This window comes from Oculina patagonica, chromosome 1 (assembly GCF_052425735.1).
Source record: "Oculina patagonica isolate OP01 chromosome 1, crgOcupat, whole genome shotgun sequence".
Taxonomy (NCBI): domain Eukaryota; kingdom Metazoa; phylum Cnidaria; class Anthozoa; order Scleractinia; family Oculinidae; genus Oculina; species Oculina patagonica.
This window is the reverse complement of record NC_135758.1, coordinates 29,522,862-29,539,552: the sequence shown is the minus strand read 5'-3', so window position 1 is coordinate 29,539,552 and position 16,691 is coordinate 29,522,862. Positions and strand designations below refer to the sequence as shown.

At 36.9% G+C, this 16,691-nt stretch overlaps 3 protein-coding genes and 1 pseudogene across 4 annotated transcripts in view; 2 read left to right on the top strand and 2 right to left on the bottom strand.

Moving 5' to 3' along the window:
• Nucleotides 1-4,146, top strand: part of LOC144628839 (uncharacterized) — a 5,267-nt gene extending 1,121 nt beyond the window's left edge. The window contains exon 2 of the mRNA XM_078487326.1: nucleotides 2,190-4,146. Coding sequence (XP_078343452.1) covers nucleotides 2,190-3,190 — 1,001 coding nt within the window. The 3' untranslated portion in view covers nucleotides 3,191-4,146. The remainder of the gene's footprint in view (nucleotides 1-2,189) is intronic.
• The window catches only part of LOC144662593 (uncharacterized), a 55,666-nt pseudogene that overhangs the window by 15,855 nt on the left and 23,120 nt on the right, over nucleotides 1-16,691 (bottom strand). The window lies entirely within an intron of this gene.
• On the bottom strand, nucleotides 5,326-11,835 carry LOC144663002 (guanine nucleotide-binding protein subunit beta-5-like). The gene is made up of 13 exons (XM_078523934.1): nucleotides 11,726-11,835; nucleotides 10,780-10,916; nucleotides 10,442-10,483; nucleotides 9,580-9,656; nucleotides 9,011-9,137; nucleotides 8,540-8,637; nucleotides 7,939-7,984; nucleotides 7,662-7,753; nucleotides 7,410-7,458; nucleotides 7,153-7,249; nucleotides 6,535-6,593; nucleotides 5,996-6,103; nucleotides 5,326-5,877 (listed from the first exon to the last, which is right to left on the bottom strand). Exons 1-13 carry the CDS (start codon nucleotides 11,829-11,831, stop codon nucleotides 5,866-5,868), a joined length of 1,050 nt encoding a protein of 349 aa, XP_078380060.1. The 5' UTR covers nucleotides 11,832-11,835; the 3' UTR covers nucleotides 5,326-5,865.
• LOC144663133 (sperm-associated antigen 8-like) lies at nucleotides 11,945-16,346 on the top strand. Its single transcript, XM_078524069.1, has 7 exons — nucleotides 11,945-12,086; nucleotides 12,221-12,289; nucleotides 13,725-13,867; nucleotides 14,212-14,291; nucleotides 14,411-14,442; nucleotides 14,740-14,802; nucleotides 15,724-16,346. The coding sequence occupies exons 1-7, from the start codon at nucleotides 12,009-12,011 to the stop codon at nucleotides 15,835-15,837; spliced, it is 579 nt and encodes a 192-aa protein (XP_078380195.1). The 5' UTR covers nucleotides 11,945-12,008; the 3' UTR covers nucleotides 15,838-16,346.

Here is a 16,691-nt window from a genome sequence, read left to right as displayed (position 1 = left end):
TAGTAGTTAGGCCTGATTCCCACTAGGGAGGTAAGCGGAATCAGAAACAGAGTCGGAATGGTAAGAACCTAACGATCTAGTGGAAATCAAAACGACAGAAGCAGATCTGAAGTGGAATCAGAAGAAAAAGGAAACCTACTGATCCTTTCAATTCTAATACTGTCGCTCTTCTGATAAGGATTGCGACTCCAATTTTTGATTTCTACTAGTCTCGTAATTAGGCTCCTTATGCTTTCAACTTCAACTCCGCTTCCTATTACATCGCTAGTGAGAACCAGCCCTTACAACTACTGGTAATTACTTACTAAGAGGATTTTGAAAGAGACTGAAGTTTATTTTAATTTAATATAATTTGATTTCAACCAGAAGTTTCAATGTATTTTGAAAGTCAGGCATGAAATCAAGGCTGTCATTAAGTTTTTAAGCTGCTGCTACATTGAAGTTATCACCCATAGCATTTCATTCTGTTCACAAGTGTATCGTAACACCAATCAACATCTTCATCCATAACTTACATCAAGTGAACTCAGCCCTAGCAGGTGTTATGGGTAACAGCCCTAAATGACACCCCTGATAAGGACATTCCATCAGGTTAAAGGAGCTATGTCATGGACAACACATCTTGAAAAAACTGGCAAGTTTTTTCAAGTTTTCATTCCTAATCTGTCTTGATTTTCGTCAGTCGAAACCTCCTTGGTTATTTTCACATTTTTACTACTCCTTTGTTGTTTTTCTACATTACAAAACTATTATTTTGAGGTTTTCTTCAATTTGGAAGTAATCAGAAACATGACTGAAAATATTTTGACATTGCTCCTTTAAGGGCCCACTGACGTATATATTTGGACCCGTTGCTAGGGACATTCACGGTTATATAGTTTTAGCAATTTTTCTTGTTTAGTTATGGTTGAATCTTATACTAAGTCCATAACGTAAATATGACGTCATCGGGCCACGCCCATGATCACGTGACCAATAAAGAAAAAGTCTAAACTTTTTGATGTTTTGCATGTTATCAGAAAATCATTCATAGTGTCATGATCTTTATTTGTTTTTGTATCTTGGTAAGTATGGGTTTCATTTCATTATGGAAAATAATTTTTTTAGAGAGATTTAAAATATTGATTTGTCCATAAAATTTTTATTAAAAATGATTTAAGCAAATGAATACTTAGTTATGTTCCCGACCCAGGTCGGAAAAATATAACGTCGAAAAAAAGTGAATCAAATAAAAGACCGCCAAGTATTTAGATTTTTTCTGCAAACCGGAAATCATTTTGTTAACGCATGCGTAATTCATCTGACAAGAGAACAGTGCGCGCGCTAGTTGTACGCGTACGCTTTTGAGATTATTTGCATGTGTAAAAAAACTGCTTTTCCTGGTTCAATTTAATCTGACTGATTCTCAGATGTGAAGTCAACTATTAGTCAGGAAGTTTTTCGGTAGTTCTTATTGTTTCATCTTATTTGGTGAGTTTGAAGAAGTGCTCGAAAGGAAATTTTTTTGCACATCTGGCGCGTACAGATAGCGTGAGTAACCCGTACAGGCAATACAGCGCGCGCTCTTTTAGCACCTTAGCAACGCGTGAGAAATCCGTCAGTGGGCCCTTAAGTATTTACATTCACTGTTGTTGCATAAAATTCAACTACTGGTAATAATAAAGAGGATTTTGAAAGAGGCAGAAGTTTGTTTGAATTAGTACTATATGATATTGATTTCAACCAGAAGCTTTAATACATTTGAAAGCCAAGTCAGGTACAAAATGTTTCAGACCAGTGCAATAATAAAAAATGTTAATTATTAATAGAAAGGAGCACCTGTAACAGCATAACTTAATTACACAATTCAGTTTGAATTTTTGAGCCGTGAAGACAAAAAATCAAAACTGTCATTTTCAGTATAAACAGCCAAACTGGCAACTCATTCTAAACATTGCAAATTTAAAAAATATGATAACACTTTTTAAAAACATGTTTCAGCATGACTAATGACATCTTTAGTTTACTGAGATGAATGCAAAAAAACTGAAGATGGCATAAGTTATACCAAAACATGTTTTTTAAAAGTCTTATCATAGTTTTTAAATTAAAACATGTTTCAGTATGACTTATGCCATCTTTATTTTCGTATTGCTAACCAGAAGTTATGAAAGCATTCTAAACATTACTTTCCACTTTGCTTGTGTTAGGTGAACTGTCCAACAGAGCAGCCCAAGGACAGGCCTTCTGTAATATGGGGTTTGCACAAAGTCAGCTCGGAGAATACAACAAGGCTGGAGAGAGTTTTACACATGCAATCCAAGCAGCAAAGGATGCCAATGATAAAAGGGGCTTGTGGCAAGCTTATGAGGGTTTGGCAGCAGTGAGCTTCCTTGGACAGGAGTATGACAAAGCTGTGGAGTATTACAAGTTAGCCTTGTCAGTCCTGTCAACAACAGGAGAGGTGGATCCTGAACACAACAACAGAATTGTTAGCAAACTTGCCAATGCCTTAGAATGCCACTTGGTTTTGTCCAAAAAATTAAACGGAAGGCTGCCACCCTTGAGAGCTGACAGCGTAAAGAGTGATGCTGCAGTCACAAAGGAGAGAGTCGGAAAAGGCAAACGAGTAGGGAAGACACGCTCAAGACAGGAGCACCACCAGCTGATTGCTAGAGGGATTGATGGTGACCAGACACCTTCAGAATCAGAGGAGCCAGATGGTGACCAGGATACAGAGTCATCAGAGTCTGATGACTCTGAGGAGGAGACAAGGCAGAATGAACAAGCTACAAGGGACAGACAGCACAGGCAGAGGACGATAACCACTGAAGCTGACGTTCATTATGAGAGGAAGCCAACAAGTGAAAAAAGAGGAAGAAAAATGACATCTACAGATTCCACTGACGAGGAACAAGTCATCAAGGATAGAGAAAGAAGAGAGAGAAAAACCCGCCATTCGCGAAAAGCTAGACATACATCGTTTAGAGAACCCCTCAAATCAACACAAGGAGAGAACTACTATGAGCAGGCAGTCGACGATAGAATAGCTTCTCCTGCAAGAAGTGATTATTCTGATGACATGCCGCGGTCACATAGGGAAGCATACCTGGCTTCAGTGCAGGCTTCTGCAGGACACAGGTCAGACCCAAAAGGAACAGATGTGCAGGACGGACAAAGTGTTCAGTCTAGAACTTGTGTTATTCAGTAAAATAGACTTCTAATAAAAATGTTTGATGATGTCAAAATTATTTTGATATTTCAACCAAAGCTTAAAAAGTTAATATGAAATTATTATAGATCTCTATTTTTATATCATTGGTGTGGTTTGCTTTGAAAGAATGGGGTTTGTTTCTGTTGGTCAGCTGGTTTATTAAGAAAAATATTTTTCTGGTTACATACTAGATAAAAGGGTTTGTTTTTGTAGTTTTGTAAAATGGAAAAAAGTATGGAAATACTCTCCATCAGTTTTTTTGTTTGTAGGTTTCAACAAAGATAAGTCTTTAAAATTAATGTTATACAATGTATCTATCCTACCTTAAAAATTTTATGCCAACTTAAGGGTGGTGAATGGTCCTTCAAAAAATGTGTCTCGCAAAATTTTAGCCAAATTTCAGCGGTCTCGTCGTCTCAAATTTTTCTTTTGCAAGGCTAAAACTATATGGTCAAAATATATGGCAGTACACCTTTAAAAGTTACACTATGACCACCCACATAAAAATTATGTTACTGAGGGTTTATTTTAAACAACTTCCAAGCATGGTTATACAATAGAGCAGTTTCAATCGAGTGTCAGAAAATCAAAACCAAAGTAATCACTCTGAACTCAAATGATCCAGTGAACCAATCAAAATTGGAAGCAAATATATGTAGCCAGTGTTTTGTGTGCAAGTCTTGTTGGTTTTGGTTTTACTTCTAATTGGATGAGAAGTGGTGAGAGTTTTTTAAACCAATCACTAAGCATAGTGATGAAAAACCAAAGCAAATGCGAATTACTTTCTACACTCAAGTGAAAACTGCTCTAACTAATCAGAATAGATTACTGTTGACAATTCATAGATTGTCAAAGTGGTTTACACTTTTGTCCATATGTAAGCTGAATCAGAAGTCAATGAAATATTGATTGCTTATGCGCTTCAAGTGACCTTGTTTTGCTATTAACAGTAGTTCATTTTCCATTTTATATTTGTTACCAACTCTGTGTAATTTGTTTGGAAAAAATAAACACCCCGACATTTTACAGAACTTGTGAAGCATTTTGTAATTGTAATATATTTTTTCATTACTGCATGGTTACAGTAAAACATTGGAGATTCTTTCTATCTAAAATGGTTCGAACTATCAGGAGATAAAAAGAAATGACCAGAAAAAGGGACTCAAATGGTGTTTTGTTTACATACTGAATAACTAATCAATCAAAAACTGTGTGTAATATCAGGTTTATTATAGCTAGAGTATAAATGCAATAACGTTTGCCATTTTCCATCTCAGAGACTCAGGCGCAGTAATGGGGGCGAGGGAAAGTCTAGATGATTTAAGGGTGTCAGTTACTGAGGGTAAAATTACAGTAAATGTAAAGAGTAAATCTGGGAGAAGTAAATTTTGGTTCAAGTTTGCATGAAATATTTGTATCATAGGTCTGCAATGCGTGCAGAGAGACCGATAACAGTCACATAGGTCAGCCATGCATTTAAAGATAGACAGTGCTATGAAATCGTGGTAGACAGTTAGTAGTTTTTTTTTTTTTTTCAGAAGGGGCAAAGTGCCGAAAGTGTGGATCATTGCGAGTCTGATGTGCCCTATGCGCATGCCTCTTCCCAGTCTTACTCTGTCTTGACTCTTGCTTCAGATCTTTCATTCGAAAATGGCACGCATTGGCCAAACATGAACAAATTTCTTTGGAGGAGTTGGGGAATTGGGTATCAGTACCCTTTTAAAATTTTGGAGTCAATATTGGGAAATTTTAAACAATTTTTTGGGCTCATGGCATAAAACGAAGAACAACCAACAACAACAAGACAAGAAAGAACCTTGAAGTGATGTTGAGCTGGAAAACAATAACTCCAAAACAAAGAAAAACTTCACAAGTTCATAAGCTGAGGTAAACCCACATTTTGGTATTACCTCTGGCTGACAGAATTATGTGAACCTGAAAGGTCTGACATGAATGGTGTGGGCAAAGCAAAAAAAGTTCACAGTGAAAACTGTGCGATATCAAGTTTGAAACGGTAGCTTTATTTTTCATTGTGAATTTACACTTTCATTACCGCCATTCTTTAAAATAATAATAGAATACCTAAAGCTAAATTCGAATACATCTCAACAAAATCGCACATCTTTGTATTTACATTATTTTTTACAAATTATATTAATTTATTCTCTTAATCAAATTTTGACACAAATCTCAATATCAAAAATCATTTTTTGGAAAATTTAAATAATATACATAAAAATATTACATTTTTATAACTTGGATATTAAATAAAAACAATCCGTGAAACAAAAGAATTGTACTATGTAAAAGGGCCCTGGGCCACACAGTAGGTAAGAAATTGTTTTTTTTTTTTTGTTTCTGTTGCATTTCATTGGAAACGTTTTTATTTTTGTTCAGAAAAAAAAAAACACTACTGCCGAGGCAGATCTAGGATTTTTCTTAGGAGGGGGTGCACCACTAAGGAATGGCGTTTTATTTTTATTTTTTTTCAGAATACCAGTTGTATTAGAAAGCCGGTCATCTCAGGGGAGAGGGGTGTGTGCACACACCCTGCACCCTCCCTCAGGATCCACCCCTGTATCACAGTGCTAATGATGTATGGCTTTATGAATAATGGAAGATTCCTCATATGCATTAAGAACATAAATGTCAGTGCTGTGAGTGGCTGCAGTTCAGGCCCAAATCTGAAAACAAGGAGAACCACATGATAATCAATAAAAATGTTACAGCAAGCAAGAATCTAAAATATGACTTCAGGCAAGCAACATTCTTGTTCTATTGGCTTTTTGAAAATGAACTTACTCTCAGTGTATTGTCCCAGCTTCCAGTACCAACAGCCGTCCCATCTGGGGATACCTCTAGACAGCTGATCCGGTTATCATGTGCATAATACACAGATAGTTGCTCAGCCTGTGAATGATTAGAAAACAGAGATGTAGCTAAGAAAACACTAAGCCAGCTCATCAACAAGCCCAGCTAACTTTTTGGCCTTGGCAGCTCTAAAAGTTTACTTAAGTCTTTGTTTTCTTGTGAAATTTCAGCCAGATTAATAAATTCTCTTTCAGCCAGTGAAATTAGTTAGCAGTGACATCCTGGAGAAAAAGAAACCTTGGTGTCCTCTTATGGGCAAGATAAATTGAAACGCTTTTCTCCACCCATGAATATATGTAAGGATACCTACAGGCAAACTCCTTGTATGGCAACTTGTACATTGACTTGGTTATATCAGCCAAAACTGATTTGCCATCAATACATTTTGATCCTTATATCAGCCAAATCACAGTGAAGACTAATAGTAATCAGCCTGAGTTATCATGCATAAAAATTTCAGATTTTCCTACCTTCAATGTATCCCAGACATTCATGGTGTAGTCATGGTAGCCAGCAAACAATAATCTCCCTTAAGAAAAACAAACAGTCAAACAAAAAATTATATCAGAGGGGTTCAGAGCCACCCTTAATTTTCAAAATATTTAGGTGGCTCTGGACGCCTCTGATAGATTTTTTTTTAACTTTGCCAAAAGTTGTATCATGACATGCTGATTATAACTGGATAATACAAAATGGGGGTCACCAAGCTCATTTTTGAGTAATTAGCACTGAAAGCTAAAATTAAGGGTGTTTAAATAGGTTATCCTATTGCTATGGTAACATCTAATGTCAAGAAAATGATCACAACTTGTTGACCGATCATTGGGCATTTGTTTCATACCATTACTGTAATCACAACTGATAAAGAGTTGTAGAAGTGAGCAATCAAAGTAGGACTGGAAAATGCTGAAAACCATATTTATCAGCCACCTTATGTGGTAAAGCAAGTAGCATTGATCTTTTATTTCAAGAGGTCAGGGAATAGTCTTTTTCAGAGAATCACAAACCAACACTGTCCAAATCATAGTTAGAAGAGGAGTAACTATGCCAAAATTAAAACTCCCTCAGGCTCCAGTATGAGTACTCACCACTAAATGAAAAGTCCAGAGATGCCGCTCCAAAAATTATGTGCTCTTTAGAGTACACTGCAAGCTCATGATCTGCTCTTAAATCATATAAACGGCACTGCAGAAATAAAGTGCAAATTGAGATGTTGACATGTTATTATTAATTTCACTCCCTTGAAACCAAAAAAATCAAATTAATGATAGCTGAAAAAGTAATTTTTTGGTTAATGCTTGATATGCATAAATTGGAACTGCAGACTTTGTATTGAGATACTTACAGTAGCATCATCAGAAGCAGTGCCAAATGCTTCTCCACTTGGATAAAACCTAACAAAAATGTAAAATTAGCATGAATGGAGGCTTTTGAGTTCCCACATAAATGTTTAGAAACTTTGTCAAATTTGTACTAATTGTGATCTCTCATGAGGAAAAGGAATAATTTATAGTACAATGTCTGTCAAAGTAAACTATTCATAAACTTCATTCAAAATATGATATTATCATCATCATTATTGAACACTGACATGTACCTTACTCCGTTGATATCAGCCTCATGTGTCTGAAATGAATTAACAGCATGACCAGTCCTGATATCCCAAACAAGGGCTGTTTTATCACATCCCTACAAGGAAAAAAAAATTGATTGATCATGACATTCATCCATGGACTTGAATCTCTGTACACTTAAATCAATTAAATGTGATTTAGTGAGAGACAAGAACCAGGCTACTAGGCTCTGGAACATGTACTTAAATTGGTTAAGAACATTCGCTTGACTTGGTAATTGCAATTATTAAAAGTACTTACACCAGAAACAAATATATTCCTTCCTTCAGTTGGTGCAAGATCAACACTGTTTACAAGAACAAAAGTAGTATTAGACAAGTGTCATGATCATTACTAATGTATGCGAGAGTTCTCAAGACTGAAATGAAAAAAATCACAAATTATAATTTTTATTAATTTATACTTTTCAGAGGAAATTGTCATATAATAGGTAAATGCATTTCACAAGAGTCCTGACTTTTATTATATAAAATTTTACATTAATTATTACTTACTTACTGCCTGCCCTATACGCCATTGGCGCTAGGGGCAGCGACAAAGTTTCTCCACACATGCCTGTCACGAGCAAATTAACATAAATCATTGGGCTTCAACAACCTTTGGCTTCGACAAAACACTGACCCCCCTCAGTCGAAAGACTGTTATGTGCAACCCTCGTAAAACAAAGTTGATTGATTTATTTATTTACCCCCAACTGACCCCCTAAATATTATCAGGAAAAAGAAAATGAAAAACTACTGTATTTTCCTGTTAATAGTTATAGGGTGGACAGTAGGGGGTCAGTGTTTTGTCGAAGTCCTAAATTATTTAAAATGAATCTAGATTTATTGTCACTCAGTACCTCATCACATCAGATGAATGACCATGAAAACTTTGTAGCAGCTGTCCCGACTCCACATCCCATAATGCACAGGTGGTATCTCCACTGCCTGTCAAGATCTAACAAAGACAATATTCTTATAATTCATTTTACCCCATATCTTAAAACAGTGCTAAATATAAACAAATAAATGAGAAAAATGCTTAGTAATACATAACTTCATTCACACAATGCCCCATTCAATAATTTTCTGTAGAGTTACAGTTGTAGTACCGTATTTATTTGATTAAGCGCCCAACCTTGAATAAGTGCCCACCTCAAATAAGCGCCCACCCTTATGGGAGTGGCCGCTGATGGGGGTGGGTGCTTATACTCGCCCTTATGCGAGGTTAAAAATGTTACCGGTAGTAGTTTTGAATGTATGTTGCTCGGATCATGACTAAGTGCCGCTTACACGCAGTCTGACTTTAGTGCTAATAAACTGGTATTTACTTGTTGGTCGGAGTTGGTGAATGTACAGCAAGCCATATAGCTGGTGTGCATGGCAACAGTGTGCTTCTTAGTGGCACCCTCATCGTCAAAGCTCAGTTTAAACAGTGAGCACTTGTTGTCAAGTCCCCTAGAACGGTAGACAGCAACAGTTTGACAAATTAAAGATTAATAAAATCAAAACAACATGAACTAATACACTCAAAATTGGTTTAAACCACCAAACCGCCAGAGTATAATCTGTATTAGTCTGGGACAGGGTATAGAAGTCAAGAGTTTTGGTCTTCAACAGGGCATCATTTTAGTCCTGGATTAGTTAACATTTAACATGTGAAATTGAAATATCTTGAACAGTGAAAGAGTTTTTGGAGAATACCAAGTCTAGGGTAGGTAGGAATTTAGCATCTAGTCTGCAATTTGGTTGCAGAGTGCAGATAAACCTGGTCTACATGCGGAATAGGGTAAGGGTTTCAGAGTCCCAGTGGTACAGCCCCACCCAAAAATTACCAGAGAATCTGCTGGGCTTGCACTTTTACACCATCCATTTTGATTGAAAATTCATTTCAACTTACCCACATGCAACCATGTTGCCTGATGGTGAATAAGCACAAGCCATGACCCACGTTGTTGGCATGGAAATTGCATGTTCCTGTCAATGTTAAAAAAATTCTCAATTTAGTGATAACTTATTGATGTCAGATTTTTCTGCACTGGTCTCCTTACAGATAAGAATTTAATTTCATAAATGTTAGTAGATAATTCAGAAGGCCCAATACTTAGATAGAAAATACAGTACTGTATTATTTTGGTAATAATGCAATAAATTGTGGCATGTGGCAATTTGAGGAAATAGCGATTTTGTTGTTGTTTTGAAGAACTTTGCAGTTTTTAGGCCTTTCACACTGAATTTAGTTCTCATTTTGAGTCTCAAAGCCAATGTATATTTGAATAACCTTACATTAAAAGAGTTTTACCGCTACTGTTCAAACACCCTAGATATGATAAATGCAAGTGCGGCCATACTACAAAAAACCTAGATATTGTACAAACTACTTATTACATTGTTCGGAATTTTGTTAACACTTTACTTATTGCAGTTTTAAGTGATATGCAAACTCTGAAATTCAAAATCCAACTAACGATTCCATTTTTTCCTGCCATCAATTATAATTATGGTGACAGTCGACAGACCATGAAAAACAGAAACAAACAAAATGGAACAAAATCTACCAAATAAATATCGCAACTGACAGACATGACCTTTGGACCCAGTTGAAGTAAACTGCAGTTTCCCGAGAGGTCCGTTAACTGAACCATGATTGTTGGCAACAAAAAGTGTAAACCGTTGGTTGAGGATTGAATTTCAGAGTTCGCATATCGCTGAAAACTGCAACTTAAAATATGGCAAAACTGAAAAGCAGTTTGTGATCCTACCTTATGAGTTGTAAATGCATCCCAGACAATCACCTTGCCATCCTGGTAAATAAATATAATACAAAATCAGTTAATGCTCTTGGATTCAAAGATAATGTACAGTTGCGTATTTTCAATTATTATAATATTGTTACTTAGTAACTAATTTTATACAGTTAATTTGTTTTTTCATTTAATGTGTTGACACCCAACGTACATCTGTTCTACCTACAATATAGGAATTTGCAGCTGCCAGACGTACTTCTCAACAGCTGTTTGTGTGGCAACAGTCCTTTTTACAAAATCCTGCTATGGTGTACAAAAATTTATATGACTTAGTTTTGCTGTCTCAAACATACCTGTGAGCTGCTGACCAAGTGACGTCTGTCCTGTGCCCAATTTAAACACAGCACCTTTCCTTGATGGCCTTTAAGAATCCTTCGCACTTTGAGAGGTGAAAGAAGAAGGCCGTCTACCCTCTGAGAAACATCTTTTACTGAAAAAGAGATAAACATTTACAGCAAGGCGCCCAAAAGTGTGACCACTTTTAATTTATTCACATTCTTTCGTGCAGATTTAATCCAATCAAAAGCCGTGGATAGCTTGCAGTTGACTTCTGATTGGATTAAATCTGCACGAAAGAATGTGAATAAATTAGAAGTGGTCACACTTTTGGGGGCCTTGCTGTAAAAAAAGTTAGGGCCAGGGCTATTGTTAAGTTTTATGCAGCAGTTACATTGAAGTTATGGGAGGCGCAGTGGCCTAATGGTTAACATGCTGGACTCTGGATCAAGTGGTCTGGGTTTGAGCCCTGGTGGGGTCACTGCACTGGGGGTAACCCTGTGATGGACTAGCATCCCATCCAGGGAGGAGTAGAAGTACTCCTAGTCTCTTATGGAAACGGGAGCCACTAGGTTCGAACAGAGACTTTACGTTTCCCAGTTTCTATAGTGTGACAACGATGGGTGACTCAGTATCTTTTAGAAAGTAGTTTTACAATACAAAACTGAAAGATCTATGCATATTCTCATCTACCGACATGTCGAGTAAAAGGACAGTTGAAATTGCAGTTTATAACTACAGTTATCAGCATCATGACCCTTAAGTTTTCTATGATGAATGCCAAAGGTAGCAGTAAGTAAACTGTACTGCAGAACGCCATACATTCAAAATGTCCCATCACATCTGAATGGTTTTGAGATCACCTGGTGCATAAAGATCATTTTGATCTAGCGAACAAAAATGTTTCTTATTTGGCTAAAAAGAATATCGATCATGCCCTCACATCGGTAGTCCAAAACTTACGTTGAAGATCATTAACTTTCTGCTTCTCCTCGTCTATCTTCACTTTCAGTTGCTCCGCTTCTCTACAAAGTGAGGCGAGCGACTCTTCCGACGAACTTGCCGCCATCTTGCCTGTTTACACAAGGTTTTTTAATTTATGCTAATTTAGTTACTGCCATCCGGGCACCGGAGTGCGCCCGCGATGTAGTTTCCAAGACAACAAAATTACAAGAACTTGCTCTGAACCACGAAGGATCGAACTTTGCTTTTTATAGTCATATTTTTACATTTTATAGATTTAATAATGAGTTCTGATACTATAAGTGTCATGAGACACAACAATTCTTGTGGTAAAACTTTGCTAGACAATTGGGTCGAAGAGGTAAGGGTTAAAAACGTTCATTCAATGCTGTCACCTGGATCATGTTTTCCTTCAATGAACATTTTAGCTGTGTATAAGCTTATAAGTTTATGTTGTAATTCCTCATTTTCTGTAATACTTCTTACCACCTACAGAGACAATGTGAACAGTATGATAAGTCAGATGAAATTAATGTTTCTCAGCTTCATAAACAAGGACACAAGGTAATGTACATAACAACAAATCAGTTTCAAGAGAATCTATTCAGTGAATCAGAGAATCTATTCAAGAGAATCAGTTTCAAGAGAATCAGAGAATCAGTTTCAAGAGAATCTATTCAGTGAATCAGAGAATCTATCCAGTGGTCTCTGTGTCACCAGGGGGCCGGGGGTACTGGGGTGTGTGGCTTTAGCTCCCCCCCCCTCCCCCCAATATTTCCGAAAAAATAAAGACTTTCTAGGAGAAGAGTCTCTCAATCTCCCCACTTTAAGCCACAAGTCAGGGGGCTGAGCCCCCCAACTGGAAAAATGTTCCGCGGTCCCTGTGACAAAGGAGTTGCATATTCCATTGATTTCACAAACAGCAGAGAAAAGCAAGAAATAACCCATTTAAGTGCATGTAGTTGACACAAATGGTGTAGGCATGTCAAGTTACAGGTATCCAATTGTAAATAGCTTCAATGTTATTGGACAGATGTAATTGGACACCCACACAATTGCACTCCAGTTAATGACAAAAAAATGTATGGAGAACCAATCAGAATTGAGAATTTTGTTATAGACAAAATAATTGAGAAAGTAAGACTAAGTGTCATTATCTGAATGAGAGTAGTCTTGAAAAGGTCTTTCATTGGTGGCTGACATTTGAACAATGTACGCATAAGTTATTTTCAGAGTGAGGTGAAAAGTTGTTTGTCAGTTGATGATGTTAAGTCTGGTCTGTTGAAACTGCTTGGTCAGTTTTTCTGTGATGTTATTGGCCGTAAGTCTCATGCAAAGTTCATCAACAGTGATACAGTCCCAAGCGGGGAGGGGGGGGGAGGAGGGTACTTGGGATTTCAAGAAGGGGAATGATGGGAGGGGGCCAAAATCAAGGCCTAAAAAAATCGCCAAAGGGCTTCCTACAAAACCGAAAAAATCCCTGGACCAAAAATCAACCCCGAAAAAATCCCATGCTGAATTTCTTTCCCATAAATTTCTAGAAAGGGGGAATGATATAACACAAAGAAAAACATTAGAAACATGTTTGTTTGTACTTTATTCGCAGACCTGTGAAGCCAAGGTACTATCATGAATCTTAAGATGAGGTTTAATACCCCAAAAAATTCCCTACTTAAATCAAGCCACCCGCAAAAATACTTGCCTAATTTTCCTACCCAAAATATCCAGGAATCCAAAATTTCGACCCCCCCCCCCCAAAAAAAAAATCCTTTGATCATCCACGTCACTTGAAATCCTGAGTACCCCCCCCTCCTGGGATACAGTTCACAGAACTGGCCATTCACTGTTGATGACCCTTACATGTGTCTTACAGCCAATATCACCACAGAGAAATTGACCAATCAGCCAACAGGAGTCGAAGTTATGACCTTTGTGAACTACCCTGTCATATACAAATGTACAGGTCAGTCTAAAAGAAATTTATTTATACATTCATCAGGGTATCTTGACAACAGATTTTGATGCCAGGCCGGAGGGATTATCAACTGTCAGAGATTCTTACAGAAAACCAGAGAAACTTGGAGTGCGAGAGATTGGTTTGAGGCAACAGCTTCTTCAGGAAGAACTCTATAGACAAGTCAGGTAGAAATAACTTTTGGTTATTGTACATAAACTTGGTCATACAGACTATCTAGGGGAGCAGGGATGGGTCAGTGGTGAGGGCCTCCCACCAATGTGGCCCGGGTTCGATTCTGGTCCTGTGCCATATGTGGGTTGAGTTTGTTGTTGGTTCCTTCCTTGCTCTGAGGGTTTTTCTCTGGGTTCTCCCAATTTCCTCCCTCTGAAAAACCAACATTTCCAAATTCCAATTCGACCTGGATTGAGGACTCGTATGAAAACCAGCTAGAGCTGATGTGGCTTCCTCTCAATATGGCCATTTATTTATTTATCTTTATAAGTTAAGTGGTGACCTTTTGTCTCTTTAGTGCGGAAGTGGATCAGGAATTTAACCCTCCACCTCCTACAGTGGAGTATCTTTCTACAACCAAGAAGGATTTTACAAAAGGTTGGTCCAAAAAAACTGTCATCTGCTGAATCTGAGTTTTATGGAGTTATTCATGTTTTGTTACAGCACATGACTGCTTTTCCATCTCACTCATATTTTTCGACTATTTTTTTCTGCAGAATTCACTCCAATTGTCAAAGAACCAACAAGGGTGAGTTTAGCGATGACATGACTAATAATTTTTCATTTATAAATAAGTGTCACTGCTCTTTTACACCAATCTTGAGAGCTTTCTTTATTCATTGCCAAGTAAGGTAAGGTACAGTCTGTGTTCAAGCCATTGGCAAAGTACCCTTAAAATTCTCAAATATATTTCATTTCTCACATATTTGCTAGCTCACTGTACAAACAAACAAATCTTAGAATCTTTTGGCATTACAGATCTCGTAGCCTCCCTGCTTTATTGCATTAGCAAGTGTTAAACTGTTATTACTGTCTTCTAATAAAGGATCACAACTACAAGACTGAGCAGCCTGCTACTTTTTGGCTTGAAAGAACTGAAGAAGTTCATGTGAGTATTATACTCTACAACAGAACCTAACAATCTGGCCCCAGTAATTGTTCAAAGTGTGGATAATATGTTTAGATCCACCACAAAATTCATTATGTTTTGTTATCACTTATCCACTGAATAGTGATTTATCAGGCCCGGTTGTTTGAAAAGTGGATACCACTATCCACCAGATAAATGGCTATCCAGTGGATAGTGTAGTATGTTTTGTCAACACTTATCCACTAGGTAGCAATTTATCCAGCAGATAGCATTATCCACCTTTCAAATGATCAGGGCCTGATGGATGATCTGCAGTAGTGGATAGCATTATCCACGGCCCTGATGACTGAATTACCTGTTAGACTGTCTAATGGGACTGGTTGTTTGAAAACTGATTACCGGTAACTCTTCATCCAGGATTACAGTAAATTGAGGTTTCATTTTGTTTTGAATAACAGAGTTTGAGAATAATTAATGTCAAAACTGAAAGACAAAAAATGAAAACAAAAAATGTCATTGAAAAATACAAAGCTGAAATCAAAATTTAGGCTAATCATTGGATTAGCTTAATCGTGCTTTGAACAACCGTGCCCAGAGGCATTTAGTATCTAAACAAAGGTAAAATAATCACAGGACAATCAATAAGACTGACTAATTAATGTACAGATATAATGGTTAGCATGTTGGACTCTGAATCAAGCAGTCTGCATTAAATGTTAAGTGCTGGAGGAGAGTTCATGGACAACACAATGAACTCTTATATGCAGTGCCTCTCTCCACCCATGAGTACAAGTATCGAGGGGAGTTGTGATACTCCTGGTTACATGTTGTTAAAATATAGCTTTCTTTTAAGGGGATTGTTGAGAAACATATAAGACCTGGGAACTTTTAAACCAGTTAAGTAACTTTGTTGTTTTTTTGTTTTTTTGTTTCTATCAGGGTGTATCTCAGGTGCGAACTGAAGACACACCATTCCGTAAAAATGCTGCATTCAGTACACCAATAGATGAGTACAGAGATGCGCCCAAACCAGGAGAACAATGGAAGTTTTAACAGCAATCACATCCAAAATACATAATAAATTATTAAGTGTAGATATTGCAGTTTTTGAACACTTCTGCAGTTTCGCAGTTTTTCCTTTTGTATAATGATGTCAAAAATATCAGAAGCAATCAAGATAGCATTAGTTTTTTTAAAAATTTGTGTTGTATTTGTAAGTTATAGGATCAACTGGAGAAAGCTGGTAGAAACAACAGTGTACATATTGTGGAGAATAATTGTACAGATCTTTCTTGGCTTGAAGTAAAAAAGTATAAAAAATATTCAGTAAGCTGGCCACATGCAAAACTTCAACATATTAACAAAGCTGGAAAGGGGTTCATCTGTTGCCTGATTGAGAAAACCTTTGACCAATTTCCTATATTTACATGTATTTTCTCAAGTTATTTTTTAATTTTTTAAGATGCACATTTTTTCAAAAATATTAAAAGAACACTCTAAATAGTAGTTTATAAGGTAGAAAAGCACAAAGAAGTTATATTAAACTGAAAATAAACAAGGTACCTATGACTGTGAAAGATTAAGATGGATTACGAACAATGCCAAAAAGGGCAAAAATGTTATCCTATTTGCCATGTGGCAACGTGATACAAAAATTGAATTGCCATGATTTACATGAAAGGGGAACCCTTTGCTTCTCGTTTTGTTCATTAGACAAAAAAAAAATATGAAAAACAAAAACTTTCGCTGTTAAACTGTCTAGTTTTTGAGTTTTATCCTCAAACGGTAAAAAATAAGGTATCTTTGACCACTTTGGTCGTTACTATGGCGACGAATTTTGACGTCACGGTGACTTCAAATTGTTCACATGGCGAAACGTTTACAAAGTTGTACTAAAGGTCTAACCT

Coding starts and splice junctions, on each gene's coding strand:
- LOC144663133 (XM_078524069.1), top strand. CDS start 12,009: ATGAGTTCTGATACTATAAGTGTCATGAGACACAACAATTCTTGTGGT. Junction 12,290..13,724: donor TTCATAAACAAGGACACAAG/GTAATGTACATA, acceptor TACATTCATCAG/GGTATCTTGACAACAGATTT. Junction 14,292..14,410: donor CAAGAAGGATTTTACAAAAG/GTTGGTCCAAAA, acceptor TTTTTTCTGCAG/AATTCACTCCAATTGTCAAA.
- LOC144663002 (XM_078523934.1), bottom strand. CDS start 11,831: ATGGCGGCAAGTTCGTCGGAAGAGTCGCTCGCCTCACTTTGTAGAGAA. Junction 9,657..10,441: donor ATGCATTTACAACTCATAAG/GTAGGATCACAA, acceptor TAACATTGACAG/GAACATGCAATTTCCATGCC. Junction 7,985..8,539: donor CATTCATCTGATGTGATGAG/GTACTGAGTGAC, acceptor TCTTGTAAACAG/TGTTGATCTTGCACCAACTG.